Source organism: Pyrgilauda ruficollis, unplaced genomic scaffold, assembly GCF_017590135.1.
Source record: "Pyrgilauda ruficollis isolate IOZ18807 unplaced genomic scaffold, ASM1759013v1 scaffold13, whole genome shotgun sequence".
Taxonomy (NCBI): domain Eukaryota; kingdom Metazoa; phylum Chordata; class Aves; order Passeriformes; family Passeridae; genus Pyrgilauda; species Pyrgilauda ruficollis.
Genome location: NW_024511432.1, coordinates 4,905,499 through 4,932,784, shown reverse-complemented (window position 1 = coordinate 4,932,784; position 27,286 = coordinate 4,905,499). Strand labels below are relative to the sequence as shown.

The window sequence follows — 27,286 nt, the reverse complement described above, 5'->3', positions numbered from 1 at the left end:
GCCGAGTATGTGGTCAGGATGAAACCAGAGGAGGAATCAGAGAAGAGAGCAGATAAGAACTGGGCTGAGGCAAGAGAAGGGGAAGAGAGGGGAAGTCTGTGAGCACAGAGGAAACTGCCTGGCCCAGTGGTGCAGGGGTGAGGTCCCAGCAAGACTTCAGCTGCCCTTGGCTGAGCAGTGACCCCGCAGTGCAGGGAGAGACAGAGGCTCCCGGCCGATCCCACCAGGCACCAGCACGGTCACCATGAGGCTGTTGGGAAGCATGGAGCCCTGGCTGGCCAACACCTTTCTGCCCCTGCTGCTCCTCACCTGGCTGCCAGTTGGTGAGTCCCCCAGTGCCCTTGCCTCTGAACTCTTCCCTCTTTGCTTGTGCCTGCAGAAGGCGTGGAAAGTCCCTGCTGTTCCCCTCTTGCATCATGTAGCCCCTCTTCTGCAGCAGCACCTTGCCATGTGCCTTGTAAAGGGGTCCCCCTTGCAGCTGTGCTTGCACAGGCTGTGAGCTCCAGGGGCTTTGAACCAGCTTTGCCTTCAGCAACAGGGAGAGAAAACAGCTGGGGGGAAGGAAACAGAAATGCTTATAAGCCTGATTACTGTGGCGTGGGGTCAGCTTCACAGGGCAGATGTCCTTAGGACAAAACCAGCTCTCCTATAGGGTTTTTTTTACAGCCAGGACTTGCTCACCAGATTTCAGCCACAGTTGATGTGTTGGTAGGGTTAGGTCTCATCTTGCAGTGTCTGCCCCAGGCAGGTTTGAGCAGCACTGCCAGGGAGGTGAAGTGGTTTAATGTCACCTGAGATGGTGGAAAACAGCAGAATGGAGGGGGTATGGAGAAGAAAAATTATCTGGCCCAGCTCATCTTTGCCAACGTGAACAAAGCAAATGCAGGAACGTAGACATGCAGGGTGGAGAACACAAGGAACACGTCCAAGGGCAGATGTTCTGAACTCAGCAAAGGTGGTAAGGGACAGAAATCCACTATTCCCTTGGAGTGGAAAGAAGGACTGAAGAGAGGTGAGAGAGGGAGGACTCAGCTGAGAACATGTGAAGTGACTTCAGCTCAGAGAGTGATTCTGAAGTACTCCAGAGTGAGCATTATGGGGTGGGATGAAGCCAGAGAGGCTGCAGGGAATCTGTTTACTGTATTTTCTTTGCTTCTCCAGGGCTGACCATTCTCCACTGCCAATCCCCCAATCCCACCTCATGCTCCATGAAATGGTGGAGCCTGAGGCACTTCCTGCTTGGGTGCCTATGTCACTGGTGGAGGAGATGCCTTCCCCCAATCCTCACATTTTCAGTCCTTCCTGAGGCACAGAGAAGTTTGTGCACTGCACAGCATCCAGTGGCACAAGTCAACATGCAACATTTCAGTGTTGAGTGCTTAGCATGGTTAGAATGCTTAGAATCATTAGCAGCCAGATTTGAAAAAGATCATCAGCTGCTGCAGAAAAATGGTCACTTGACCATGACTTTCATGAGTGACACGTGAGACATGACCCTGTAAGGTCATCTATATTTCAGCTATCACCTGGTTTTGTTTCCTCCAGGAACAACCAGTCAGATGGTAAAGCCAGTCACCACTGTGCAGCTCGAGATTGGTTTGGAGAATCTCACAGTGCAGGTGAAGTGGTGTAATCCTGAATGTCTGGAGAGGGAGAATCAAACCAACACTGTGTTTCTGGGAGAAAACTGTATGAATTTCACCAGCTCAAACCTGTGTACAGCCCACACAGGAATCTGTGTGTCTGGGGCCTTCTCTACAACACCTAACTCAACAGATGCTGGAAATCAAACCAACACTGTGTTTCTGGGTGAAAACTGTAGGAATTTCACCAACTCAAGCTTGTGTACAGCCTGCACAGGAATCTATGTGTGTAGGGTCTTCATCACAAGACCAAACTTGACAGACACTGGGAACAGCACGCAAGCAGCAGATCTCAGTAAGTGGCAGTGGGTCTGTTTCATAGGGGAGAGGAGTGGGCAGAGCAGGACGCTACTTCCAGCACTCCTCTGGTTCTTCCATGCTTTGCTTCCCCTGAAAGCATCCTGAGAACTGGAGGAGCCAACCCAGCACAGCAGCTTTTGGCAGATTCATCCCACCATGGGATAGGGGGATGGAGCTGGGGGGACAGACCATGGAGCTGCTGGGCTGTTGGTTCTTTCCTAGGACTTGCCATATTCTCCAGCTGCAGCACATCAGCCAACTACTGACATGGCTGGAGCTGTGGTGGCAGGAGGGGCACAGCCAGGACTGTGGGGTCAAGGCTCCTGCTCCAAAGCAGAGCAGGGTGCACGGTGTTCTCTGCCTCTGGGCAGTCTCTCACTCGTGTTTCTGCCTTTCAGGCTGTGGCTGTGCAGGACCTCAGACTGATGTCACAGGGAAGATCTGGACAGGTGTGTCCCCACAGTCCCCTGGCTGCAAGAGTGGAGGGAAGGAGGAGTCTCAGGGAAAAAGAGGGAGGAGCAGTAAGGGAGAAAACAGCCAGATGTTTTCCCGTGAGTGGGTGGGACCCACTGCCAAACTGGGGTAGGCACCAGTGAATCAGAGGCTGTGATGCTAGGAAGGGCCTCTGATGCTCCAACTACCCCCTGGATGAGTTTGGAGACTATTCCCCACTGGATTTGGTCAGCACCCTGAAGCTGTAGATGGTTCAGGGTCTGGAAGCCCAAGTCTGCGAAGAAGCTGACCCTGCCATGAAGGAGGCAGTGGCAGCAGGTGTCCCTGCATGGGGGGTGGTGGCTCACGAGTGCCTCTGTGATGTTGTGTGTGCAGGACTCCTGTGCATCCTCCTTGGCTTAGCAGTCGGGACGCTCCTTTACATGCCGGTAATTGGCTTCCTGCTGTGGCAGTGCAGAAGGAACAGAACAGGTTGGCATTTCTTCCTCCACTGCTGGTCTGGACAAAGTCAGACTTGGGAGATGTCCATCTTTGACATCCTACTGCTCTTGCTTGCTCTGTGTTCCCTTCACAAGTCCTCCTGAACCAGCTGTCCCAGTGTGGTGAGAAGGTTCACCCCCCTCCTTTCCTTCTGGCCAGTTGCTGGTGGGAGTCTGGTTATGGCACAACCTGTTGGGTGATTGAAACAGGTCTTCATATCCAGAAGTGTCCATCTCAGAGCTCTTCTCCAGCCCCTCCAAGGGCTTTTATGCCCTTACCAACCCCTGCAGCCCTTTGACAATCTTCAGAGCCAAAGAGCTGCAGTGCCTCATCCTCTCCCACAACAAAAGCAGGACCAATGCAGATGTTTGCTTCATTCTTTCATTATTTTCTTAATTTAAAATAATGATCATTGTCACTATTTTAGCTACTATTTAAACTAGGTTTCCTTTTTCAGGAGAGCTCATGAGTGGGGAAGTGACAGAGGGGAATCAGGTCAGTACGGTAAGCCATGGGGGGCTTTGCACATATCGCTTCCTCCTCCCTGTCAAAAAAAGCATTGTTGAATACCCACTTAAAGGATTTCATAGTAAAATCAGCTTTGCTTTCTGAAAACATGGTCCTAAACACTTATTAATTCCTATTAAATAAGGGCTTATGAGTGTTTGAGTAGATGGCACTTCTGAGCAATCTGGGTGATGCTTGGGTAGCACAGAGTTGTGCCAGTGGAAATATATTAGCAGGGGAGACAGAAAGAAAAGCCAAGGCTCTACTCATTGCTCTATCCCTGCAGGCAGCCCCGGTGACAGGGACTGAGGATCTGACCTATGCCAACCTGAATTTTGAAAAGAAGGGGACAGGATCTGCCTCCTCCAATGTCATTTACACTGAGATCAAGCCATTGCAACAGAAGCAGAGTGGTGGGGATGGCAGTGCTGCCTGCACAGAGGTGGATGTCTCTCCCAAGGAAGAGGGCAAGTAAGGGAGGTGAGCAGCTTATTGTCCACCTTTTGGGGTCATCCTCCTCAAAAGCCAGGTGTTAGCTCATACAGCAGTGCAGTCTTGGGGACCAAAGACACCTATTACCCCCGAGTGGCTGCAGAACCCTGCTTTATTTTCCCCTGAAGAAGCCATGTCTCACGGTGAGGACAGGGCTCTTGAGCCCGTTCTCCCCTTGCTTCTGCAGCTCCAAGCACTGCCAAGCCTCAGCAACTATTTTCACTGTCTCCAGTTGCTGACAGGCTCCTCTAGCTGCTTGTTCCATGTTCAGGAATGACACTGTACACTGTGTGGCCAACATGGTGTTCAGGAAGAGCTTGGTCCTGGATGTGCTGGATGGCATGTGCTGGCCATGAGAAGTCCTAGAGCAATATTCTGGATTTTCTCTGGAGCAGGCACCTGTTGTGATGTGGGTTGACCTTTGTTTCATTCACTCACTTGAAACACAAGGGGCAAGGATGGAAAAGCATTGCTTGCTTCACAGAGGTGCTGCTGCAATGATGCACATGGACCTGCTTTGTACTGGGAATAAATAGGTTTTTTTGCTGGTTTGGTGGTGAATACCCTTCTCGTGGGTAGAGCACTCTCTTTTGTACTCTTTTATTGATAATGTTGTGTTTATTGTGAGTTTTGCAGTAAAACTGTGATTCCTACATGTGGTCTCGCCTGGTGTTTCCTCTGCTGTTGGAGGAGGAGCAGCTTGAGTGGAGCTAACTTTCCCACTGGGTTTCAAACCAGCACATAGTTCTAGTGATTTAGTGTTACATCCACAACAGATGCTGAGGTTCAGAGATTACCCCAAAAAGAGTCCAGATCTTCTGGGTTATTCTCAGAGCATATGATCCAACTTGGGCAGATGTCCAGCCATTAAACAACCCACCTCATCAGCTTCTCTACCAGACATCATCAGCACCAGCAACATCCCTGCCACCAGTGACATAAACACCTGCACAAGCCTGGCAGTGATGGGGTAACTGTTGCACTCAAACATCTTTTTTTCTGACCTAATAGGATCCCATGATTCTCTACAGCCAGGCTGGGTGGCCCTTGGGCTGACCAGCACAGCCCTTCTCTTGTGTCTATAGTATGAAATTACTTATATTGTTATTTTAAAGAGAAAAGGGTTTTAAAAAAACTTCAACTAAGAGGGACAGACTGCTCATGAATTCAAGAAGACAGAAGTCAGATACCTAAGACTTGTACACTTGTACTAACAACCTTGGTAGCCACTTATTATTGCTGAGGGAAGGAGGGGAAGTTTCAGACGAGGCAAATATATCTGCAGAGTTCTTCAGAATCCCACTGGTCAAAACAGAAGGCCATGAGGAAAACCACAAAGGACATGAGCAGAATGACATGCTCGCTAAACTGCCAAGAGGCAAAATTGGAAAGCCAAGGTGCAAATCAAATTAAGACTAACAAGGGCTGCCAGAGGCTCTGCATTTACTTAACTGACTGCCTTAAAAAGAAGTGGAGAGAAAAACATGGCTCATTGCTTCACCAGGAAAGAGTTATTGATCAGTGAAATTGAGGAAGCTGGGACATTCATAGTGCTGCATTTGCATCCTCCTTTATGCCCAAGGTTAGTGGGCATAATGCTGGGATAGCATTTTTAACAGGGAACCAGGCAAGAAGCCATGAAATAGCCTTGGAGCAGTAACAGCAGTGAACAAGAGGCAGGGAAAGGCAGCCAGGGCTGCTGGAGGAACTAGCTGAGGCAACCTCTCCAGTGCAGGCAGGAAGGGTGGGGAAATCTTTGCCCATTGGCTATTTTTAAAAAGGTGAAGCAGCTGCTATGGCCAGAGTTGAGCCTCCAAATTTCACTTCTCAGAAAGATGCTATCACAAGCAGTTGAGCAACTGTGTGAAGGTAAAGCAATAATAAACACAATGCCCTCCTTGTCCCAAGCTCCTCCATATGTAGAGGGCCCCTTCTCCCTGTGTGCTCCCAAGGCAGGTGGGTGAAACATCCACAATGGGTTTTCAAGCCAGGAGCACAGTGTGTACATTTGCTGCCTCCCAAGCTCTGCTGGCCATAAAAAGGAAGAAAGAAAAGTACTGCTTCTCCCAGTTTGGGCAAGAGGAAAGTGGAGATGAGGGTAAGGGCTGCCTTTATCAGGGACCTCATAAAGAGATCTGATCTTCTACTACCAGTGAGGCTGAGAAAAGGCAATATAACCCCCAAAGGCTGTCAGTGTGCAGAGCTTTTGCCCATTTCCTTCTAGGATCAGCACTAGCTAGGAGCACAAGTTGGTTGTACAGGTTTATCACACAAATCCTGTCTCAGTGGGAGCTGTTCTCACTGATGACAGAAGCAGGGACTGGGGAGGAGTGAGAGGGGTCTGGGAAAGCTGTGCTCTGGAAGGAAGGGGCTTCAATCCCACCAGTGCCAGCCTGGGGCAGTGCAATCACTGGGGCAGTGATTCCCAGAGCAGATCTGAGCAGTCAGAAAGGTGTTTTCTTAGGTTTTCCTTAACATCTGTTGTTTCCAGTGCATACCCCATATTCAAGTCAAGTTTTCAGAGGAACAGTTTATGGAGAACTCCAAGAAGCAGTCTAACATTTGAACAGTTTAAGAAATCACTAACAGGCTGAGTAGAAGAATACCACTAATACCAGCCTTAAAACAAAGGCTTTACTATTGGTCACTTTTATTTCAAGAACAGAACAGCCTTTCATCCCAGCCCTCTCCATGAGTTTAGTAACTCAGGTAGCACACAAGAAGAAGTCACATCCTGCAGAGCAAGAGCTCCAAACAAAGCAGTCCCCACTGAGACACTGAATGTGGGCTTTCCTCCTCCCCCTCCCTGGGTGAGAAGCAAGCCCAGCACAAAATGTGAACAGCACCCTGATCCCACATCTGCAGGATGCTTCACGGGTAGTAACTACACAAATAAATAGTATCTCATGGAGAGGGAGCAGAGGGCCACCACACATCATCTAGAAATTAAGTTATTGCTATGTTCTTATGTATTTGACACTGCAGGTAACTCACTTGGGTAACCACCAAGAGAGGTGATAGTCTCAGATTGCCCTTGTGTTATCAGCTCGTGTTGGACTGAAAGCTGTGTGCAGATAAGACAGATCTTGTGTCATCAGCTGCCTTAAAGGCAGGAGTTATTGGTGGGACTGAATCTTTGTCATTTTGCTAAAAACAGCTGGGGGAAGGGGCTCCCAATACACTTGCAAATTCATTATGCCTGCCAGCCTTTCCCATGCACACTGCTAAGAGTACATACTGCTAAGTGTACTCCCTGCTCCTGACTTGCCACAGGAGCTGCTGAACCACCTCCACATAAGGGGCTGCAGGTTAAAATTTCAAAGAGAGCAAGAGCCCATCACCCCGGGGGCTGAGCCAGAGCTGCTGATTCACCAGGGAAAATCAGGACTAATTAGAGCTGTAGGACACAGGCATGGGAAATGCCACAGGCACACAAGGACAACCTGACACGTGACTGTACTTCCCTCTGCTGGTGGGACACGCTGTGACGGCCAGCGCCCAGGATCAAGGCAGGTCAGCCAAAACAAGGTGTAACATGAAGTCTAATACGTGACTTGTCACCAGAGGATCAGGTAGCCCAAGGCTGATGACAAGTGGTGAGCTCACAGCAGTGTCAGTGCCCGCAGTGTCCCTCCCCATATGGAGTACTGGCTGGAGAGCATGAGTTTGAGAGGATGAGGAGGACTGCAGGAAGAACCTCAGAGTGATGGAAAAGCAGCCGAGTCCTTGGCAGGACATCTTTGTTAGGCATCGTGCAGCTGGTTTTCTGGCAGGAGAATCTTCTCCCCAGGCTTGAAGGCAGGCATCCCCAGGTAAGGGCAGCTGGCACAGCGGAAGGCATCCCCCAGGTAGCACTGGCAAGGGAAAGAAAAGCACTGTCTGTAATCAGGTGCCACTTTCAGGTCTCTTCCCCTGTGATATGGTTTCTCCAGGTCAAGAGATGTCATGCTTCTCAGCATCTATGAGCACAGAAACCGCTTCCCTTCTACCCCCTTCTCAACACATCTGGTTAGTGTGGATGGCAGAGCTGTGCAGGCTCACACAGAAATGAGTCTCCACCCCACTTGGTGTGCCCAGGCTGGGGCAGCCCCCTGAGCTCCCACAAGGCAATCCTCCCTGGGCCGATCCCTGGTTAGGCCATGAGCAGAGAGGGAAAGGGTCACTGCTCACTCTGATTGCCCCAGGGAGTCAGAACAGACTGCATGTGCTGGTACAGAGCACATGAGCACAGGGCAAAGGCTGAAGCTCTGCAGAAGCTGCACAGGCAGTGTGTGGAAGCAGTGATCCAGCTCATGCTGCAGTGACTAGGAAACACAATTCTTACACATAGATCATATACTGCAAACGATAGTATAAAGACAAAAATTACTAATTACATTTCCACAGGCAGATTTGTGCTGTGAGCCCTTTTTCTCCTGTTCCAGTTCTTCAGCCAGGCCACATGTGCTGTAGAAAAACAAAGAAGTCATCTGCATCTTTCTGCTTAAAGGTCATGAGTCATCAACACTTGTGCCAGCTCTACTCACATGCAACAGCCCTCACTCTGTCACACAACACAGATGACTCTGGGACTCACACTCCTCACTTTGCTCTTCAACACTATGGTTTGTATAACAAGTGTTGAAACACTCCAAGTTTAAACTGAGTGGGAAATGACACTACAGCACTTGCTATATGTGCTGCTTCTCCTTGGAACGTGAGAAACCAGGGTCTTAGGCAAGCTGCACAAGCTATGCAGTCACCTCCAAGATGGCTGTTGATAATACACACCATCGTGATAATTTGTAGCAGTCACAGGTCAATTTTCACTGTATTTGGATTTACATTCCAATAATTAAGATAAGAAAGGGCATGAACGAAGAGAGTTGGGCTCTGAGGAACAGCAAATAGCCTACAATCTTTTTTAAATCACTCCAACTCTTAATATAGCAGTTGAAAGGTTCACTGGTACATTAATTCCAGCACTGACCAGTTCTTGCAGGCTTTCTTTTTGCCCTTTTCTTTGCAGGTTGGAGCTCTGAGGGACGATGGATCTGGCTTTTTCAAATCCTCTGAATCCAACAGCTCATCAGAGTCCAAAAGATCCTGAAAACACACCATGGGAGACAAAATGCAGGAAATTGACTTTTCAGCAGGGAATGACACTGCTGAGTTACATTCAAAGAAATGATGCTATCTGTACATTGGCATTAAAGAGCTGCAGCTCTGCCCTCTTATCCCTGTCTCCTCTCTGCCCTCACCACATCACTGAGCTCTCCAGACCCCATGAAGGAGATGAACTATTTTGCCCTAGAGAGGTTTTTCTACCTCTGAAGTTGTAAAGCTTCCCAGGAGGCATGACTGAAAGTATTTAGAATAGGAAAGAATGGGGATTGAGAAGGAACAGCAAAGCCTCACAAAGAAAACCACTTACCATCTCTTCATCGTTCATATCATTGGCAGACAGTGTCCACAGCTTGGCAGCAGTTGGGTCCACAGGGGGTTTTGCTGGAGCCAAAACAAAGGAAAAAATAGTAGTTATTCCAGCCTTTGCCCCATCTACTCCAAAAAATAAGAGTTCAAGCAACTTTGGGAAGCCCCATTTCATAGCTTTTTGCTGTAGCACTCCCTACTTGGGAACTGTCTCCCTGTTGCAAGTGGTGCCTGTCACTGAGAGCCACGAAATCCAGACATTCAGCATGCACCACTCCTTACCTGAAGGAGCAGGTGTCTTGGCAAAGGAAAGTTTGAGCTGACTTGAGGATCCCACTTCGAAATTGGGCTTCCTGCCTTCTATCTGAATAATGACAAGGTCATTGCCTTGGTAACCCAGATGTTCTCCAACAGACTGGGTCTCCTCTGGGGTCAGTGCTTCCTTTTGCAGCTGCCAAAAAAGATTTTAGGTTAACCATATGCAGAACCCTTTATTTTAACACCAAGCCCAGCATTCCAGTGAACAGATAGCCAGTACTTTCAATCCTAAAGAAAACCACTATGCTGACAGTATCTAAAGTTTGTGCCAGGCAGTGGCCAGGCACATTTACAGCAAACCAGGGTAGCTAAAAACCTCATTACCCAACAAATCCCCAGGTAACTGCCCAAGGGCATTTCTGGAAATGGTAAACACATCCCTACCTCCTTCACTTCCACCAACCCAGAGAGAGTCAGAGTTGTGAGGAGCTTGGCTGCTGTCTTGATTTTGACATTGTTTCCTGCAAGACACAAAAGCAGAGAGTAGGAGAAAGCAAGAACAAGAATACAGCTCACTGAGAAACCTGAAAGAGCAAGAACTTTAGAGGGAAGTACTCGAGCCAAACTTCTGCACCAAAATTGGGCCCTTTCTAGTTGACAGAACAAACCAGAAAAAGCAGCAGCAGCTTGTTCATTAGAATAACAGTGTGGGGTCACAAAGCCATTCTAGCTCCAAATATATGCCAAAACATTTCTCAATCCAATCAAAACCCATCAAAAAAAGATTTTAACAAATCCCCAAAAAAGCTCCCTCCCCAACATTTTTACCTATTAAACTACTCATGAAGTTTTCAAAACATGGACTCCTAAATGAACACACTACATTAAGAAATCATCTTGTGTTTGCCTTCTCATGGCTCCTCCAGCTGTCCCATGGCAGGTACTCTGGCTTTTCTCCTAAAACTCAGTCCAAAGACTTTTAACCTTTTCTGGACAACTATTTCTCAATGGACTTCTGAGGCAATCTCTTCAGCATCTGTAACCTGTTTTTAAGACCACTTCAGAAGCTCCTCAGAAACACAACATCTGCAATTACTTAACACTGCACTCTGAGGAGAAAGCAGGGGTCACTGAAGCTTTTCAATGTAGTTTAGGAACAAGCCTATCCAGCATTTTTGATAGGAGAGTGACTGCAAACATCTCTGATGGCTACCAGGATAAGGACAGGATATAAACCTTGTGATTTGAGTTAGTGTGTCAGGAGAATGAAAATCTCTCAATGTTGATCAGGGTTCCTGTCCTTTCCATTTCAGCCTAATCCTCATGAGAAATGCTCTGTTGCCATGGAAGCAAGAGTCTCTCACCTGATTCTGTAACCACGGGTTCTTTCAGGAGGACACGGCCCCCTGGCTTAAGTATCCGAGCTACTTCTGCCAGGAGCTCCACACTGTGCTGGGCTGTGCTGCCTGGTACCATGCCAGAGAGGATGACATCGAAACTGGACTCCCTGTGAGCCGCTGTGAAGAAAGAGCAAGATGGTACAACTGAACATGTACACACACAGCTTAAAACACCAGCGCCACCTCCCTCATCCCTCATGCTTGAGTACAACAGCAGGAAGCGATTACAGACACCAATCTTAGAAGCACAGCCAGGGTGCATCACTTCCCCTGCTGTACTGCCCAGGTAAGAGGCAGCAGCAGGTGCTGTCAGTGTTCTGAGTGCTGACTCCCAAAGTGGGAAGGTGTTGGTTCACACAGCAGCAGAACCCTATCCCTTTTAAGGAAACAGTGAAAATTTAAGCTCATTCTTACACAGAGGCAGCTGGTTAACATTTTCCACAGAGATATGATTATCAGCTCCCACCAGTGCCTGGACTTTATCCACCAAATTCTTCAGGGCTTCGACGGGCGAGGAGCTGTCCCAGATGATGGCCACGCGCTGGCCTGGAGCCACTCCGTACTCCCCCATTTCAGCAGCAGCAAGCCTGGCAGGGCTGGGGGAGGAACAGCGTGGGGGAGAGAGAGGAAGGGTAAGTGCCAAACAAGCATGAACCTCTGTGGACTGTGACTGAATCAGCTAGGGAATTGTTTTAATAAATGGGGATAATTTTCTGGAAATGGGCAACACAAAGTTCCCACAAACTGAGCGTTAGCAGGACATGAAGAAAGAGCTACACTTCAGGGCAAAATTCAGCTTCTCTCCAATTCATTGCTGGGAGACTGCAAGCCATGCTTTAAAGAAACCAACAAAGTAACAAAAATACTTACCTGCTTTCCTTAAAAATCTGTATAAAACAAACACAGGATACCTGGATTTCCTGAGCAGTGACAGCTATTTGACACTAAACACTGCCTTGTGTCTCCTACTTCAAACAGGACCTAGCAGAGTTTACTTATGCAGAACAAGAGAAGAAGAAAAGTAACCTTCATCATTCCCAGCATTCCAGATTGAGGCTCTTCCCACCGTTATGATTGGTGGCACTGGGTGAGCAAATTACAGGGAGGGAAGAGCAGAACAGAATGTGCAGTGACAGTTGTGAGAAAGCTGCCTCCACTGATATTTTATATGAGACTGTATTCCTTGTATGGCAATAGTATCCCATCATCACTTGTTCTCAGAGCAGCACCAGCTACTGAACCCGATGACCTCCCCTCTTTCCTCTATCCAACACAAACCTATTTTCTTCCTAATTTAACACAACCACAGAGAACAGAGAGCACTGCTGACCAGAACAGTTGCCCAGTGTACCTTCAATTAGCTGGAAATGACACACCTATTTCTGGAGAGACAGTTGTAAGCAAGGTCTGTACCAGGAATTGCTACCTCACGCATCCTGGGCAATGCCTTACTGCCACCACATTGTCACTAAAGCACAGCTCATGGATATGCTGTACCAAATTTAACTGCAGTGGATTTTGACCCACAGTTCCTCTGGCTCTGTGTGTTGTGGACTCACCCCTCCCTCCTGGAAACTGCCAAAAAGTTCAGAATGGGACAATCTGTGCCTTTTCTGAGCTACTGTGGTAGGAATTGACACTAAAACAACCACAATGCCAACCCAGTAGGGAATATACGCCTTGGATGTACACTGCAGGTTGTAACATCTCACAGCTGTTTCTGCATGTGTGACACAAGCTAAGCAGCTACAGCAGACAGTAACATTTGTAATCACATATATTAATCCCATTAAAAAGTCACCCTTCCCAAGAAGGCTAAAAATCTCAAAAGACACCTAAGCTGCTAGGTCAAGGTGGGAAAGATAAACCCTAAGTCACAGCTTCCTCTCTGAACAGCAGGTTATGACCTTGCAGGATCAGTCAGAGCCCAAACTGCATCAACAGCAACACCACCTCCCTGAGATGAGGCGAGGAGGCCGCGGATCCCGTGTGGGTGGCGTGAGGAGGGGCCCTTATCTCCGTGCCACACACATTTAACAGTCCCTGAGGAACGGGGCAAGCAAAGGGGTTAAACAATAGCGCCGGTTCTGCTTCGGTAGATTGGAAAGCTGCTGTGGTGGAATGGGATGATCCTGACAGTCCTTCCCAACCCAAACCATTCCAGGGCTGTAAACTGCAGCCTCCTGACGCAGCACAGCCAGGTTCCAGCGGCCAGGAACTCCGGCTCCCAGCGGGCACGGAACGCTCCGGCTCCCAGCGGGCCCGGAACGCTCCGGCTTCCAGCGGGCCCGGAACGCTCCGGCTCACCCGGGGCCGGGAACGCTCCGGCTTCCAGCGGGCCCGGGACGCTCCGGCTCCCAGCGGCCCGGGACGCTCCGGCGGCGCAAGGCTGCGGGCCCTACAGCGGGTGCGCACTTTAAGCGCAGGGGGAACGGGCGCAATAAACCTCTGGGTCACCGAGCACGGACGGTTCAGCGGTAGCAAGGACAGGAGACGCGAGGAAAGTTCTTGAAGGAATTACTTAAACACACACGCATAACACACCCACCCCCAGCGCTTCAGGCGAGGTCTCAGAAAAGATTTTTAAGGGGAAAAAGGGGAGGGGGAGGGCGCCAGCCCGGCCTCGCGCCGCTCACCTCCCGTGGCCCGGCCCGCTCGGCTCCGCTCGCTCGTCCCGGTCTGACGCCGTCACCGTGACGTCATCGCGCTCTGCCCGCTTCCAAGATGGCGGCGGCGGGCGGGCTGCGGCGCGCGGGCTGGCGGCTGTGGCGGGGCCGCGCGGGTGAGGGGCGGGGGGGGCGCGCCCGGGACGCGGAGGGAAGGGGAGGGGGGGAGCGCGCCCCGGGGGGCAAGGTGAGGTGAAGGGCACGAGGGGTGTGAGGGAAGCGGGGCGCCGCCGAGCCGGTGCGCTTGAACGAGGGGTTGTTCGGTGTTGTTTTTCGTTAGAAGCGTGGGCCGGATAAACCCAATTTATTAAAAAAAAAAAAAAAAAGGCGCCAAATCAAAAAACCAGAAGCTGAATTAAAATTCCCGCGGAGTGTCGTTTAGTAATCACTCAGTGATTAGCGTGTGGTTCTGTCAGGGCTCTTCAGCTAACCAGTCGGACTTGCCTTATATCCCCCGCTCGGAGGGCAGCACCTTCCTCCCAGCTCCTTAATCAGGGACCAAAATGGGGAGAGTGCATGTGTGGGTGCCTGGTCTTCAGTCTGAGATCGGGAAACAATTTGCAATACGTGCCATTTCTGCACTGTTCTTTCCCTCACAAAACATTTTTGCTGTATTCACGTAGACATGAGCTCAGCTGAGAGCGGCACTTAAGAGAAGCGTAAAAAAAGCCACTGTGAATTTGTGTTCTTTTCAGCTGCATTCCCCACAACCCTCTCCACCTTAATTTTCCGTGCTTCGTGGTGTGGGAAGGAGATGCTGACTCTTGGTTTCCCTTGCAGCGGTCAGGTGCCAGCACTACCCACCACTCCGTGCTCTGCAGGCCTCGGCCGCGCTGAGGGGAGCCTCCGATGAGCTCAAGAAGGAGCCATGGGCATCTCCCTCTCAGCAGCACTTTGATTCACCTCCCGCTGGTCACCAGCCTGAAGAGAAACCTCAGGGCCCTCACCCCAGGTAACTCACAACTCCTCCTAGCACTGTCCCACCGACAGAGGGGTTGGAGGGCTTTTGCTTTCCTGAACCTCACATCTGAAACTGGAAGACAACGAGATCCAGAGTTAAGGAGCCCCAGACTGCAGCAGCTGGAGAGCTGGTTTGCTGTAACCGTGCAAATTCCACCATGGAAACAGCATGGGGCTTGCTTTCAAGAGGGAGACTCTCTTGTCCGCAAAGCGCAAGTCTTTGCTTCTGGATTTTTTGTGTGAATCTTAAAAAAACAGGGACCATGTGTTGTCCATATGCCCACAGTATAAAGCCCGTGTTGAAAAGGTTATAGTTTAGTTTCCTGTAAAGGAGGGGAATGTGGGGCTGATTGGTGTCCATGTAGGCATCTCCACTGAGCCCTCCTTCCCTTATTTTTCTCTTCTCTCTCAGCAAAGGTTCATTAAGAATCGTTTTTCTGGACAGGGAAGGATTTTACTGGAGGAGGCCAGATTTATACTAAGCAGTCTCAAAAAGTGCCTGGTGCCAGCGAGTGGCAGAGCCCAGGGCTCTGCTGTTTGGTGGTGACACTCCCCTCACTGTACAATACCTTCTCATAGTTACACTGGCCAGGGCGGCCAGGAGTCTGAGGACTATGAGAGCGAGGAGCAGCTGCAGCATCGAATCCTCACAGCGGCGCTGGAGTTTGTGCCTGAACATGGCTGGACTGCAGAGGCCATTGCAGAGGGAGCCAAGGTATGTGGGGAGAGAAGCAACAAACCAGTGGAAAACTGGATGGAGCTGAAGTGCAGAGACAGCCAGGCCTGCATGCTTCCCCCACATACTCTTGGGCGATGCACGCTAGTGAGCAAATGCTACTGGGCAGGAAGGAAACCCAGCTGCTACAGGATAACCCCTTCAGAGTTAGACTAAGGCACAATGTAGAGTAGTGAATCCTAAAGAGAGAACGTGGCTAGGAAGTACTTTTTAATGCAGTGTTGCTTTGTTTAAATTCACATAATATCTTTCACAAAATAAATACAACTTTTTGTAGCTGGATCCTCTTTAGCAGTGTCTGATCTGGGCTGTGCTTCTCTCTTCTTCCCTCCAGACCCTGGGCCTCTCTGTTGCTGCAGCAGGGCTGTTTCACAGTGATGGCAGTGAACTGATCCTGCACTTTGTGTCTGAGTGCAACACCAAATTGTCTGAGCTGCTGAAGAAGGAGCAGAAACTAGTGCAGCTGGGAGAAGCAGAGTGAGTACTGGGTGTGAACAAATGTCTTCCTTTGCAGATTTTGGGAGCTGGGTAGACAGAGAGGCCACCGTGAACACAGACACTTTAAGTTAAAAGTATAATTTACTCAAGTGAAACCATCTTCCCAGATACAGACTAGGACCAAAGGCATGAAGGATATATAATGCTTTGCTTATCTATTGCTCAGCCATGTGGAGAGTGATCTTTCAAGATCAGAATTGAGTTTAACTTGGATATTCTTCCTAATTTTTTTTCCTTACTCAGGAAGAAGCCTATAGATGAATTCCTGAGAGATGCTGTGGAAGCCAGACTGAGGATGCTGATTCCATATATTGAGAAATGGCCCCAGGTATAAAAGTAATATCAACATTGTCTCTTTTGCTTGTGTATACTTCAAACACCCTGTAACTTTCAACATAGTCTCTCCACCAGATTAGTTCAAGGTAGTAAATGAAACCCTGGCTGCTTTCACATGATTAGTAGCCTTCAAGAGGAGAGCAGCCTTGGAAGGAGGCAGTTAAAGGTGACCTTAGAGCAACTGTTTCTCGCAGTTCTGGAAAGGCAAAGCTCTCTGTTGTTCACCCCACCCATCTGGCATCCCCAGGGGATTCCCTGTGTCTCTGCTCAGTCCTGTGTGCAGGGTCACTGCGAGCCAGGCTCCGTGCAGCGTTGCTGTGGCTGCACTGGGATCACCTCACACCTGGAAATGCAGAGCTGCTTTGCTGCAGGGAACTGTCCTTCGAGTGTGTGACTGACAAACCCCTGGCAGCCTGAGGGTAGAGCTCAACTGAGAGGGCTCCATGCTTCTAAATTCACATTTAACTTTCAAGCCATTCTTCCCATGGTGGGAAAGGAGTTGAATTGTGGCTACAGTGACAAGCAAAGAGTTCCTAATCTTGGGCTGCAAAGATTGCTGCGAGGTCAGCCTCTGTCCAGAGCCACTGCTGGCCTCTGGGCAGCTGAATCCTGCACCCCATGCACAGAGAGAGAGCACAGGCTTCAGATTAGCATAATTTGCCTTGTGAAGGATGTGGGTGGTTTGTGTCTCTCCTGGCACTGTGTGATTACGTTCAAAGGCTGCAGGATCCCAGCAGGGCCATTATGGCTGGTGCTGTTCTGCCCTTGGTTGCAGCTCTGAGTTCAAAGTCAAATTCAGAGAAATGAGAGATGTGACTCCCTGCCCACAGGGGCACAGCACAGTGTGAGTCAGCTCAGGCTCTGATGTTTCCATGCCAGAGAGGCAGCTCAGCAGAGACAGCACACGGATGTTTGAACTGAGCAGGGATCTTTGGGGCCAGTACAGGCTGAGGCCTGAACTTACTGTGCCACTTACTGAGCCACACTGTGTGCTCCCTGCACATCCTGCTGCTTGAAAAGACTGCAGAGAGCTGGGAGCACTTGTCACTGGGAGCTGGAGGCAAGTCAGCAGCAACAGGGAAAGGATAACAGGGCAGAGCAGTGTTGGTCTCCTTTGGTGTTACATCCTTCTCTCGTTGGCTCCCATTTCTGTGTGTGTTTCCTTTGCAGGCCCTGAGTGTCCTGTTGCTCCCACGTAACATCCCTTCCAGCCTCAACCTCCTCACCAGCATGATTGATGATATCTGGCACTACGCTGGGGACCAGTCCACAGATGTGAGTCCTTGTGCTTTGGGAACAAGCTGCTTCTACCCCTCAGCACTTTGGCAAAATCGCAGGCTCAAATAGGAGTGGGGCTGAGTCCCTCTGCAAATGGCCCATTTGTTGAGTGAAGAGGGCATTTCAGAGGCACCCAAGGGTCCTTTTAAACTGCAGTCTAATTTCTAGAGAGACTTAAGAGCCACTGAGACTGAATGCAAATTACTGCCAATGGGATTAGTGCAAATTAAAAGGACCTACTTTCCTAGGCTCTTAAGTGCTCTTCTTTTTTCTTTTTTGAAGACACAGACAAAGTTGTTGAGATTTTGAGATTGAGAGGTTAATCCAGTTTTCAGTGAATGAGCAGTGGGTCTGTCAAACAGCTCTCTTCTACCAGCAATAGCATTTACAGACTTGACTTGAAAACCTTTAAAGAACCTACCTAAAAATACCAGTAGCTTATTAAAGCTTTCATCTTTCTGGCAGGAAATAAAAGAAAATTATAACCTTAATTATAGCAATTAATAAATTGCTTTAATTCTTATAGATGTAGAGTGAGATGGAAAAAGCTAAATGAACCATTTTAACAAACTACTTTAATAAGCTTCTTTTATCTGTGTATAAAAGAGAAGCTACTGAAGTGAAAAATAAATAAGACAGCAGAAAAATTAAAGGAATAAACCAGAAGACAACTGAAAGGACACAATTGCTTCAGGAACTGAAAGTCCCTTCCATGTTATGCAAGTCAAATCAACATGTTGGAGCCAGTGTCTGCACTGAGCTGTTCCTAAAGTCTCACTGGTGCAGGATTAGGAGAGGTTCTAAAGTTGTGTTTTGTTTGCACCTCCTGGCTGGTTGCATGAGTTTTCCAGGAAAGCTGTGATGCTGAGCCTTCTCCCTCTTTCCCAGTAATGGGGTTTAAAGTCGCTCACAGCAGACCTCTTCCCAACACCAGGAGCCAGGCAGGGAATTCTCGTGCCTCAGAGACTCCTTCACATGGGTTTTTAGGAACAGGAAGACAACAGAAAGAGTTTTGTCTGAGAGATCCAGCTGCAAATGGCAAATTCCTCTCTATGGGGAGGACAGTGCTGTGGGTGTGGGAGTTTCCCTTGCTGCTCTCTGCGCTCTGGATGTGAGAATTCTCACGCCTCAGAGACCCCTTCAGGTGGGTTTTTAGGAATAGGAAGAGAACAGAAAGAGTTTGTCTCAGACCCTGAAAGCTTCAGCTGCAAATGGCAAATTCCTCTCTCTATGGGGCGTCACGTGCTGTGGGTGTGGGAGTTTCCCTTGCTGCTCTCTGCACTCTGGATGTGCACTCAGCTCACAGCTGTCCCTCCCTGTGCCCTGCAGTTTAACTGGTACACTCGGCGGGCAGTGCTCACTGGCATCTACAACACCACGGAGCTGGTGATGCTGCAGGACTCGTCCCCTGGCTTCGAGGACACGTGGCGCTTCCTGGAAAACAGAGTGGCTGACGCCATGGCCATGAGCAATACAGCCACGCAGGTGAGCTTAGGGACAGTGTGCATGCAGCAAATCCCTTCTCCACAAGGATATATGGGGCACACCTGGCTTTTCCATCATGCACATCTGCTGAGAGACCCCCTTGTTGCTGTCAGCTCAAAATCAATAAATGATGATGTGGTTTTTAGTGAACTGACATGGAGGTGCCCTCTCTGTCAGACTGTCCCAGTGGTTAGGAGACATCCCAGGAAACGCCTTCCATGTGCCCTGTGTGTGGCTGTCACTGTGTCTGCAGTCATGTCAGCACCTTTCTGTAGCAGATACATGTTTGTTGTGCATTTTGTCTCTGTGTTTGGGGGCCACGAGTGCAACTGCAGGAAGCAAAAGGTCGTGTTCTCCTGTCTCCCCCAGGTACAATCCACTGGAGAAGCTGTTGTGCAGGGCCTGATGGGAGCTGCAGTTACTGTAAGTAATGCTGAAACCAGCAGGGCTGTGAGAGCAGAATTGCTTCTGAATGCCAGCATGTGTTTTCCTCTCATATCTAGAGGACAACATGGAAAAACTATTGTCTTTCATAACTTAGATTTATTTAAGGGTGATTTCCTTGGTAGTTTGAGGTTAGTTCAGTGTTTTGTGGTGAAAGAACTTGAACAGAGCATAAGGAAATTGAGTCTGAAGCTGCAGGGATGAGAGACAGGTGATCAGAATAAATACACCTGTTCTCCATTGCTTGTGACAAGATCTCTCCCTGTGCCAGCCCCTTCCTGTGCTGGAAATCTTGACAGAGGGTCAGTGGCCCCATGGATACTTGGGAGGTGGCACCAGTCCCTGAGCCACAGCAGGGTGACTTCCTCAAGCTCTTTCATTTGACTTCAGTGTCCTTCCAAGGATTCATTCACTTGGCAGTGTCCTGGCCTGCTTTCTGTCCGTGCAGGGGGAACTGCACTTCCTCTGGGATACAAAATAACCCTTTGTGTACCCAGAAGTGACTTTTGAAGGGCTTCAGGGCCTCGCTGTGATTCTATTTTTGGACAGCTCCTATTTCATTTAGCAACAAAGTGATTTCCTTGTTATCAGAAATACATTTACCTTGTAGCAGGACAAGACAAATAGGCTGGAACATAAATTAGACATTATTTTTACTGATGAAGCACTTGTCAAGAATTTCTCCCACCTCCTTCCCCCTGCAGTTGTGATGGAATTTAGTGTCTCTCGGGCTCTCTCCTCTCTCATACCTGCACATGCCAAAAGGATCCTTCCCTGGAGAAGCCCCGGGCTCTGTTTTACATCCACAGGTGCCCTCGGGTCCGGGATATCTCCCAGTGCCGATGTTTGGTCTGTCCCTGCAGCAGACCCACTGCCCAGATGAACCTGGATGCGTTCTGGAGGGGGTGGGTTGTAGTCAGGTGCTTTAGGGAGCAATCATCCCAGTACATAACTGATGGGGGAGCACATTCCGAACCTCCCGAGCTGCATTCCTTACAGCAGCGCTGAGCTCTGCAGGCCTCTGCAAGAGGGATGAGCCAGCCTAATGCCCCAAAAGCACAAATCCACTGCCGGGGTCTGTGCGGCCGCAGAAGTAAGCCCAAGCTGAAACCTGCTGGCCGGGAGGGCAGGCTCCGCTCCGAGGGGTGGCCGGAGCAGCTCCGGTTTGATTCCTGCAGAGCTGCCTCTCGGCCCCGCATCTCTGCTCCTAGCACACCGCCCTCCCCTCGGCACCTGCTCCGGCGGCCGCCCGGGACAGAGGCACTAAACCCGGTTCTCCCTGTGCCCACAGATCAAGAACCTGGCGGGGCTGAACCAGCGCCGGTGAGGCGGCAGCGGCGGCGAGCACCGGCGGGGCCGCGCCGGCCCTTCCCCGGCACTAATAAAGTCGTACTCAGCCTGGCACGGACTCTTTTTGCGGGCGCACCGGGGCCGGGGGAGCGGGGCGGGGACGGACCGGGCGGCGGGAGCGGGGCCGGGAGCGGGGCCGGGAGCGGGGCCGGGAGCGGGGCGGGGCAGCCATGCCGTACGCCAACCAGCCCACCGTGCGCATCACCGAGCTGACGGACGAGAACGTCAAGTTCATCATCGAGAACACGGACCTGGCGTGAGCACCGCCGCGGGGCCGGGGGGGCGGGCCCGGGGGTGAAGCGGCCGCGGGAGGCCCCGGGAGCGCGGCCTCATGGACTCGGCTTCCCCGCGGGCCCCGCCGGTGCGGCCGGACAGGGTCTCTGAGGCAAAGCCCCGCAGCAGCCTCGGCCAGGTGTGTGGGCCTGCAGCCTCACGCTCCCTCATGCCTAAACACGGGTGTTTCCCTCCCTCAGGGTGGCAAATTCCATCCGAAGAGTGTTCATCGCAGAAGTCCCCATCATAGGTGAGGCCTTTTGCTTGCCTGTGGTCGCAGTCCCTTGGGCTGCCCTCTGTGTTCTCCCACTCCTCCTCTCTGCTTTTGGCTCTCCTTACCCGTGTTCAGCCAGTACTGTGCCCTGCAGATGCTGCCCCAGTGTCTCTGCAGTCTCTGTAATGGTTTCTGTGTCCTCACAAGCTGGCTTTTCCCCACATGAGTATTCCTCAGCTTGTGACTTTGTCTTCTCTGCAGCCATTGACTGGGTCCAGATAGATGCCAACTCCTCCGTGCTCCACGATGAGTTCATTGCACACAGGCTGGGTGAGTGCTGGGTGGGGAGGAAGATGAAGGTGTGTTGTGAGCAAAATCAGGGTTAGGGTCTCCTGTGGTCTATCAGACATTCCTCTGATTTCCTGCTTCTCCCAGGTCTCATCCCGCTCACCAGTGATGACATTGTGGATAAGATGCAATATTCCAGAGTGAGTCAAGAAAAATGCTGTGGGGAGTCATTTTGAGGGTGGTGGGTGTTGGGTCTGATGGGAAGCTCTGGCAGTTTCTGCATGAAGAACCCGTGTGTGTGCCAGGACTGCACGTGTGATGAGTTCTGCCCCGAGTGCTCCGTGGAGTTCACGCTGGACGTTCGCTGCAACGAGGACCAGACTCGGCACGTGACATCCCGGGACCTCATCTCCAACAACCCCCGCGTCATCCCGGTCAGTGCCACCCCCTGCCTTCACAGGACTCACAGGATTCACAGATTTCACAGAATCACTGGCTTGGAAGAGACCTTCAAGATCACTGAGTCCAACCCAGCCCCAACACCTCAACTAAACCCTGGCACTGAGTGTCACATCTAATCTTTTCTTAAGCCCATCCAGGGATGGTGACTCCACCACCTACCCAGGCAGACCATTCCAGTACTTCATCACTCTTTTGGGGAGCACATTCCGAACCTCCCGAGCTGCATTCCTTACAGCAGCGCTGAGCTCTGCAGGCCTCTGCAAGAGGGATGAGCCAGCCTAATGCCCCAAAAGCACAAATCCACTGCCGAGGTCTGTGCGGCCGCAGAAGTAAGCCCAAGCTGAAACCTGCTGGCCGGGAGGGCAGGCTCCGCTCCGAGGGGTGGCCGGAGCAGCTCCGGTTTGATTCCTGCAGAGCTGCCTCTCGGCCCCGCATCTCTGCTCCTAGCACACCGCCCTCCCCTCGGCACCTGCTCCGGCGGCCGCCCGGGACAGAGGCACTAAACCCGGTTCTCCCTGTGCCCACAGATCAAGAACCTGGCGGGGCTGAACCAGCGCCGGTGAGGCGGCAGCGGCGGCGAGCACCGGCGGGGCCGCGCCGGCCCTTCCCCGGCACTAATAAAGTCGTACTCAGCCTGGCACGGACTCTTTTTGCGGGCGCACCGGGGCCGGGGGAGCGGGGCGGGGACGGACCGGGCGGCGGGAGCGGGGCCGGGAGCGGGGCGTGCTGAGTACAGGGGAAGGGTGATTCCCTGCTCCTGCTGAGGCAGGGTGGCAAACACAGGGAGTGTAGATACTGACCACATTTCATGTTGCCTAAAGCTCCACTTAAACCCTAGTGGTTGAGCAAAGCAGGAGTATCTGCAGGAGCAGCGTGTGTACCAGTGCCCTCCTCGTCTCTGCTGTGCTGTCCTTCACTTGCTGTCTGGTGGGCTGCAAAGCAGTGTGGCCTCATCCTGCACCCCTCATCCCAAGCTCCTTGGCTGCCTCTGGCTTGCTGGTTCTTGTCTCTCAGATGGCAGAGTGTGAGGAGCTGGACCAGGGCAGTGCTGCCAAACAGCTCCTGTGCAGTTGTCTTGGGACAGAGGATGTGGTGCTGAAGTGGGACAGAGGCAGAGGGACAGAGAATGTTCTAGTACACTGTTGAGATGGCTCCAGATGTCACCACAGCCTGGGCTGCTCCTGCTGCCTGGTGACAGTGTGTGCCTGGATAAAGCCCAGCAGGAGCCTGCTGTCTGTTACTCTCCTTTGGCTGTGTGTCATCTATAGCAGTTGTGGGAGTGACTTTAGGAGCCAAGCAGATTTACTGTGCTTGAGCACTCATCCAAGCTGATCTTGTCCCTAATTTGCTTGGTTTTGTTTGGCTGCTGCAGGTGACATCTCGGAGCAGAGACAATGACCCCAATGACTACGTGGAGCAGGATGGTGAGTGGTGGGTCACTGGCAATAAGAACTGTAGGAGGAAATACCCTTTTCTCTCAGGTTCTTTGAATTCATTCTTCTTTACTAGCTGTGCAACCACAAGGCAGCTGTAAATATGATGCTTCTGAGCAGCTGGTGTCACTGCACGAGTGGGGTAGCATTTTGTCTTAATGCCACTCAGATTGTCCCAGAACTGAAGAGGATGCTTCTGTCTCTCCTTGTGAGAGCTTAGAGTCAGCAAGGAGGTGAAATGGTGTATTGTTGGCTGTTCCCTGGGGGCCTGTGCAGCTCCTTTTTACTCAGCTGTTCTGGGGACACAGCTGAGCCCCTCTAAGAACCCAATCAAACCCTGGATGCTGGTGACATCTTCCTGGGCACCAAAAATCTGCCTCTGCAGAGTGTGATGCAGCACACTCATTTCCTCTCTGCGTGTGCTTCTGCAGACATCCTGATTGTGAAGCTGCGGAAGGGGCAGGAGCTGCGCCTGCGGGCCTATGCCAAGAAGGGCTTTGGCAAGGAGCACGCCAAGTGGAACCCCACGGCCGGCGTGGCCTTCGAGTACGACCCCGACAACGCGCTGAGGCACACGGTCTACCCCAAACCCGAGGAGTGGTATGTCCTGCTGTCTGTCTGCAGGGACTGGGAAGGGTTTTCCAGCAGGCCACAACTTATATTTTAGCCCTGGGGATAATTTGGCTCAGGAGCGTGCCTGCAGCATCCCCTTGCACAGACTCTGCTCCTGGGGTTGGGTAGCAAGGCCAGTCACTTGTTGGCAGCTGCATGCAAGGTGGACTGGTTTGGGGTCATCTTTTGTCCTCCCTCATGTACCATCACTGCTGGTTTGCCTTGCTTTCGTGCCCTTTTTCACCACTTCTTGCTGATTTTTTTCTTCCCTGTGCAAGTGTTTTGTAGGTCAGAGTGAGGTCTGAGGAAGGAACAGATCCATGTGAGATGAAAGAAGTTGCTATGAGAGCAAAGAGTGGAAGGTTGGGTTGCAAGACTGATTTTTCAGCCTGGCTTGAGGAAGCCCAGTATGGCTGTGATTTAACGCATACATCTTCTCACTCCTGGAGCCTGAGCTCTGGCAGGGTTTCCCTCTCTGGCCCTTTCCTCTCCTCTGAAATACCATTCTGCACAAGTTGCACACAGCTTCTCATCCAAAAGTGACATGATTTTACTTTTGGAAAGATGCTGCCCTGCTTTGGCCTGGGTGAGGACTTTATCCAGCATCACTTTTCATGCATGCTGCTCACCTGAGCTGCTCCTGGCTCTGTATCCCAGTGATCAGCTAGCAGACATCCTGTCACTGAGCACTCTGGAGCCAGCAGCATAGTGAGGAACCCAGGTGCTTTAGGCAGGGCAAGCTGAGAGCAAGGACTGGACAGGGTAGTGGATGCTCTGCTGTAAACATTGATCAGTGGCAGGCTCAGAAACCTGTGGCATACAACAGACAGGGCACCAGGAAACAGTTTTTGAGAAGTGCTAGGCAAAATATATGTAAAAGTTGGAAAAATCCCAAAAGAGGATTGATATTGGAGCTGCCAGTTCCTGATGATATGTCTGTCTTTTCAAGTTCATCTGACCCCCTGTGAAGAAAATAGAGAGCCAAAGCCTTCTGCTGTCCAAGGCTAGCTGTGGTTTTTGGTTTAGCTTTTCATGCTAGTTGCTTTTTGAGGCTGTTGGCAGAGCACTGGCATGCAGCTGGACCCTCCAAACAGCTGTCAGGGTCATGGAAACCTCTGCACTATTTTGGTCTTGGGTGGTTCTGCAAGTAACAAGAAATCCCACCTTCATTAACACTTTATCTCAGTGGTTTTTACAGGCAGAGGGTTTGTTTGAGAAATAGAGTTTTATTTCAGGCAGCTGATTACAGGGTGCTGGGATCAGTGTTTCTGGGCATTGCTGGGGCAGAGGAAAGCCAGCAGGAGACCTTGGTGGGTACAGGATTTTCTGTGCTGGCTTTTCAGACAGCTCAAGGCTTTAGGTTTTCTTACATTGATTAAGTGGTTCCACAGAGTCTCTGGTGTGGTGCTCTATAAACCAAGGGATGCAGTGGGTAAAAAGATGTGTTTGCCTAACTGATGCACAGGTATTGCAGTGATTTTGGTAGAGGAGTGGAGGTGCAGGACATCAGGATGGAGCTCACTGATGCAGGTGGTGTCTGTTGTACAGGAGATTTTTTCCCTGCTGGGTCCAAGCCAACTGTGCCTCACAGACTTGAGTGCTGAGTACTCCAGTGCTTTCCTGACCCAGTGGGAAGTAGAAAGAAAAGATAACCCAAGGTCCATTACTCCATAAAAGCATCCAGGCTCTATAGACACAGTCCCTTCAGGAATCAACATCCCTTCACTGTAAGCACCTGCCAGATTGTACCAGTGTAGGTGGATGGAGCCACAGTACAGGGCTTGCTGAGTTTGGGCAGAGCAGGGCTGATCCCCTTCCTGTGCTGCTGGATGATTCTGTGGCATTAATGAAGAGCCACAAAGCACAGTGTGCAACTGAGCTTCTCTGGTGCTTGGTGCTGATGACCACCCTGTTGTGTGCTGCACGTGAGCCCCAGTGCTCACTCATGGGGCCAAACTGAGTGCCTGGGCTCTGTGGAGCCAGGCTGGAGCAGGGGCTCTGTGTAACCTCTCCTGCTCTCTGATTCCAGGCCCAAGAGTGAGTACTCGGAGATCGACGACGAGGATGCTCAGGCTCCCTACGACCCCAACGGGAAGCCAGAGAGGTAGGGAGCTGAATGCAGTGCTGCAGCTGGAAGGTGGGGTGACTGGCTGGGTGCATCTCATAGGCTCTCATTAATAGAAGAGTGTTTACACTGTGCTGAAATTGCCAGCCCAGGGAGCTGACATTCCCTGAAAAGCAGGGCAGGAGGTGGCGTTAAGTGATGATATACCTAGATGTGGCAGGTTTTCCCCTCTGGGAGATACTAGACAGTTCTCCTGAGTTCATGTTGCCAGGGAGGGCGGTGCACACTCAGTGAGGTGTGAGGCCTGCAGGGGAAATACCCTGGCTTAAGATATTCTTTCACCTGTGTGTATCTCATGCTCTGGTTGCTGGTGTTATTTGCACTGCAAAAGTGCCTCAGCCAGCCTTAGTCCCTGGCTTGGGGCTGCTGGCTCACAGGTCACGTTGCTGAACAGAAATCAATCTCAGAAGTGCTCTTGCAGCCTGTGAAGTTGTGAGTGTTGGTGTGATGGTTGTAGAGGGGCAGCACTGGCTGCTGCCTGCTTGGGAGGTGAATGATGATCATGATGGTTGGGATTCCAGGCAGATCTCCCTGCTGTGGGTGTGGATGGGCTGGAATGATGTGCAGTCTGGGTTTGCAGAGGTGGTGGTGACTTAACCCCCGCCTTGTAACCTCAGGTTTTATTACAACGTGGAGTCCTGTGGCTCCCTGCGCCCTGAGACCATCGTCCTGTCTGCACTGTCCGGCCTCAAGAAGAAACTGAGCGACCTCCAGACACAGCTGAGCCACGAGATCCAGAGCGATGTCCTCACTATCAACTGAGGTGGCCCTTGCAAGAGAATACTGTAGCTGTGAGTGATGCCTGGCTGAGATCTGGGGAGAGGCTTTTACCTCCCCATCATGTCCCTCTGCCTTTCCTGGCCCAGCACTTGGTTGGTGACACCTCTTCCCTGGCCCTCCTTCCCAGGGAAAAGCCATTGTGATGTGGAAGGTAAAACAGCAAGGCAATCAGTCAGTGAGCATCTTAGCTGGGACAGGCTTTGTCTCCAAATTATCCTGGAGTTTTAGTTCTGGTGTTGGATGTTGGCCATGTGTGTGTTACACAACCCTACCTTATTTACGTGTCCATTTACTGTGCTGAATAAAGCCTTACCCCCAAATTTTTCTGTTATCCCTGAAAGCTCATGCAAGGCTGCTGGAGGAGATGTCACATCATTTACTTCTCTCCAATAGACATTAAC

General features: G+C 50.8%; 4 protein-coding genes across 5 annotated transcripts; 3 read left to right on the top strand and 1 right to left on the bottom strand.

Annotated features, from left to right (window-relative positions):
* The first annotated feature begins 192 nt into the window (after nucleotides 1-192).
* LOC121348849 lies at nucleotides 193-4,863 on the top strand. 2 transcript variants are annotated; one of them, XM_041458803.1, is made up of 6 exons: nucleotides 193-323; nucleotides 1,546-1,938; nucleotides 2,342-2,392; nucleotides 2,772-2,867; nucleotides 3,334-3,380; nucleotides 3,670-4,863. In XM_041458803.1, exons 1-6 carry the CDS (start codon nucleotides 245-247, stop codon nucleotides 3,856-3,858), a joined length of 855 nt encoding a protein of 284 aa, XP_041314737.1. In that variant the 5' UTR covers nucleotides 193-244; the 3' UTR covers nucleotides 3,859-4,863. The 2 variants fall into 2 exon arrangements, with proteins under 2 accessions (XP_041314737.1, XP_041314738.1); XM_041458804.1 differs by having other exon boundaries at nucleotides 3,334-3,371; nucleotides 3,670-4,862.
* Nucleotides 4,864-6,508: 1,645 nt separating this feature from the next.
* Nucleotides 6,509-11,965, bottom strand: CIAPIN1 (cytokine induced apoptosis inhibitor 1). Its single transcript, XM_041458577.1, has 9 exons — nucleotides 11,816-11,965; nucleotides 11,360-11,541; nucleotides 10,910-11,062; nucleotides 9,990-10,066; nucleotides 9,570-9,738; nucleotides 9,289-9,362; nucleotides 8,845-8,960; nucleotides 8,252-8,321; nucleotides 6,509-7,729 (listed from the first exon to the last, which is right to left on the bottom strand). Exons 2-9 carry the CDS (start codon nucleotides 11,514-11,516, stop codon nucleotides 7,619-7,621), a joined length of 927 nt encoding a protein of 308 aa, XP_041314511.1. The 5' UTR covers nucleotides 11,517-11,541; nucleotides 11,816-11,965; the 3' UTR covers nucleotides 6,509-7,618.
* A 1,639-nt stretch (nucleotides 11,966-13,604) lies between these two features.
* COQ9 (coenzyme Q9) lies at nucleotides 13,605-20,749 on the top strand. The gene is made up of 9 exons (XM_041458576.1): nucleotides 13,605-13,727; nucleotides 14,392-14,563; nucleotides 15,151-15,286; nucleotides 15,642-15,784; nucleotides 16,049-16,133; nucleotides 17,312-17,416; nucleotides 18,749-18,904; nucleotides 19,274-19,327; nucleotides 20,640-20,749. Exons 1-9 carry the CDS (start codon nucleotides 13,670-13,672, stop codon nucleotides 20,673-20,675), a joined length of 945 nt encoding a protein of 314 aa, XP_041314510.1. The 5' UTR covers nucleotides 13,605-13,669; the 3' UTR covers nucleotides 20,676-20,749.
* Nucleotides 20,750-20,777: 28 nt separating this feature from the next.
* POLR2C (RNA polymerase II subunit C) lies at nucleotides 20,778-27,205 on the top strand. The gene is made up of 9 exons (XM_041458579.1): nucleotides 20,778-20,954; nucleotides 21,172-21,221; nucleotides 21,447-21,515; nucleotides 21,621-21,673; nucleotides 21,779-21,907; nucleotides 23,308-23,359; nucleotides 23,800-23,968; nucleotides 26,010-26,084; nucleotides 26,723-27,205. Exons 1-9 carry the CDS (start codon nucleotides 20,869-20,871, stop codon nucleotides 26,865-26,867), a joined length of 828 nt encoding a protein of 275 aa, XP_041314513.1. The 5' UTR covers nucleotides 20,778-20,868; the 3' UTR covers nucleotides 26,868-27,205.
* The last annotated feature ends 81 nt before the right edge of the window (nucleotides 27,206-27,286 follow it).

Excerpts from the sequence above, each read along its gene's own strand:
- COQ9 (XM_041458576.1), top strand. The coding sequence starts at position 13,670 with ATGGCGGCGGCGGGCGGGCTGCGGCGCGCGGGCTGGCGGCTGTGGCGG. Across the intron at positions 13,728-14,391 it reads GCTGTGGCGGGGCCGCGCGG|CGGTCAGGTGCCAGCACTAC; the intron begins GTGAGGGGCGGG and ends TTTCCCTTGCAG. Across the intron at positions 15,785-16,048 it reads GTGCAGCTGGGAGAAGCAGA|GAAGAAGCCTATAGATGAAT; the intron begins GTGAGTACTGGG and ends TTCCTTACTCAG.
- CIAPIN1 (XM_041458577.1), bottom strand. The coding sequence starts at position 11,516 with ATGGGGGAGTACGGAGTGGCTCCAGGCCAGCGCGTGGCCATCATCTGG. Across the intron at positions 10,067-10,909 it reads ACCCGTGGTTACAGAATCAG|GAAACAATGTCAAAATCAAG; the intron begins GTGAGAGACTCT and ends TGTGTCTTGCAG. Across the intron at positions 8,322-8,844 it reads AAGAAAGCCTGCAAGAACTG|CACATGTGGCCTGGCTGAAG; the intron begins GTCAGTGCTGGA and ends GTTTTTCTACAG.
- LOC121348849 (XM_041458803.1), top strand. The coding sequence starts at position 245 with ATGAGGCTGTTGGGAAGCATGGAGCCCTGGCTGGCCAACACCTTTCTG. Across the intron at positions 324-1,545 it reads CCTCACCTGGCTGCCAGTTG|GAACAACCAGTCAGATGGTA; the intron begins GTGAGTCCCCCA and ends TGTTTCCTCCAG. Across the intron at positions 2,393-2,771 it reads CACAGGGAAGATCTGGACAG|GACTCCTGTGCATCCTCCTT; the intron begins GTGTGTCCCCAC and ends TTGTGTGTGCAG.
- POLR2C (XM_041458579.1), top strand. The coding sequence starts at position 20,869 with ATGCCGTACGCCAACCAGCCCACCGTGCGCATCACCGAGCTGACGGAC. Across the intron at positions 21,222-21,446 it reads CGCAGAAGTCCCCATCATAG|CCATTGACTGGGTCCAGATA; the intron begins GTGAGGCCTTTT and ends TCTTCTCTGCAG. Across the intron at positions 21,674-21,778 it reads ATAAGATGCAATATTCCAGA|GACTGCACGTGTGATGAGTT; the intron begins GTGAGTCAAGAA and ends TGTGTGTGCCAG.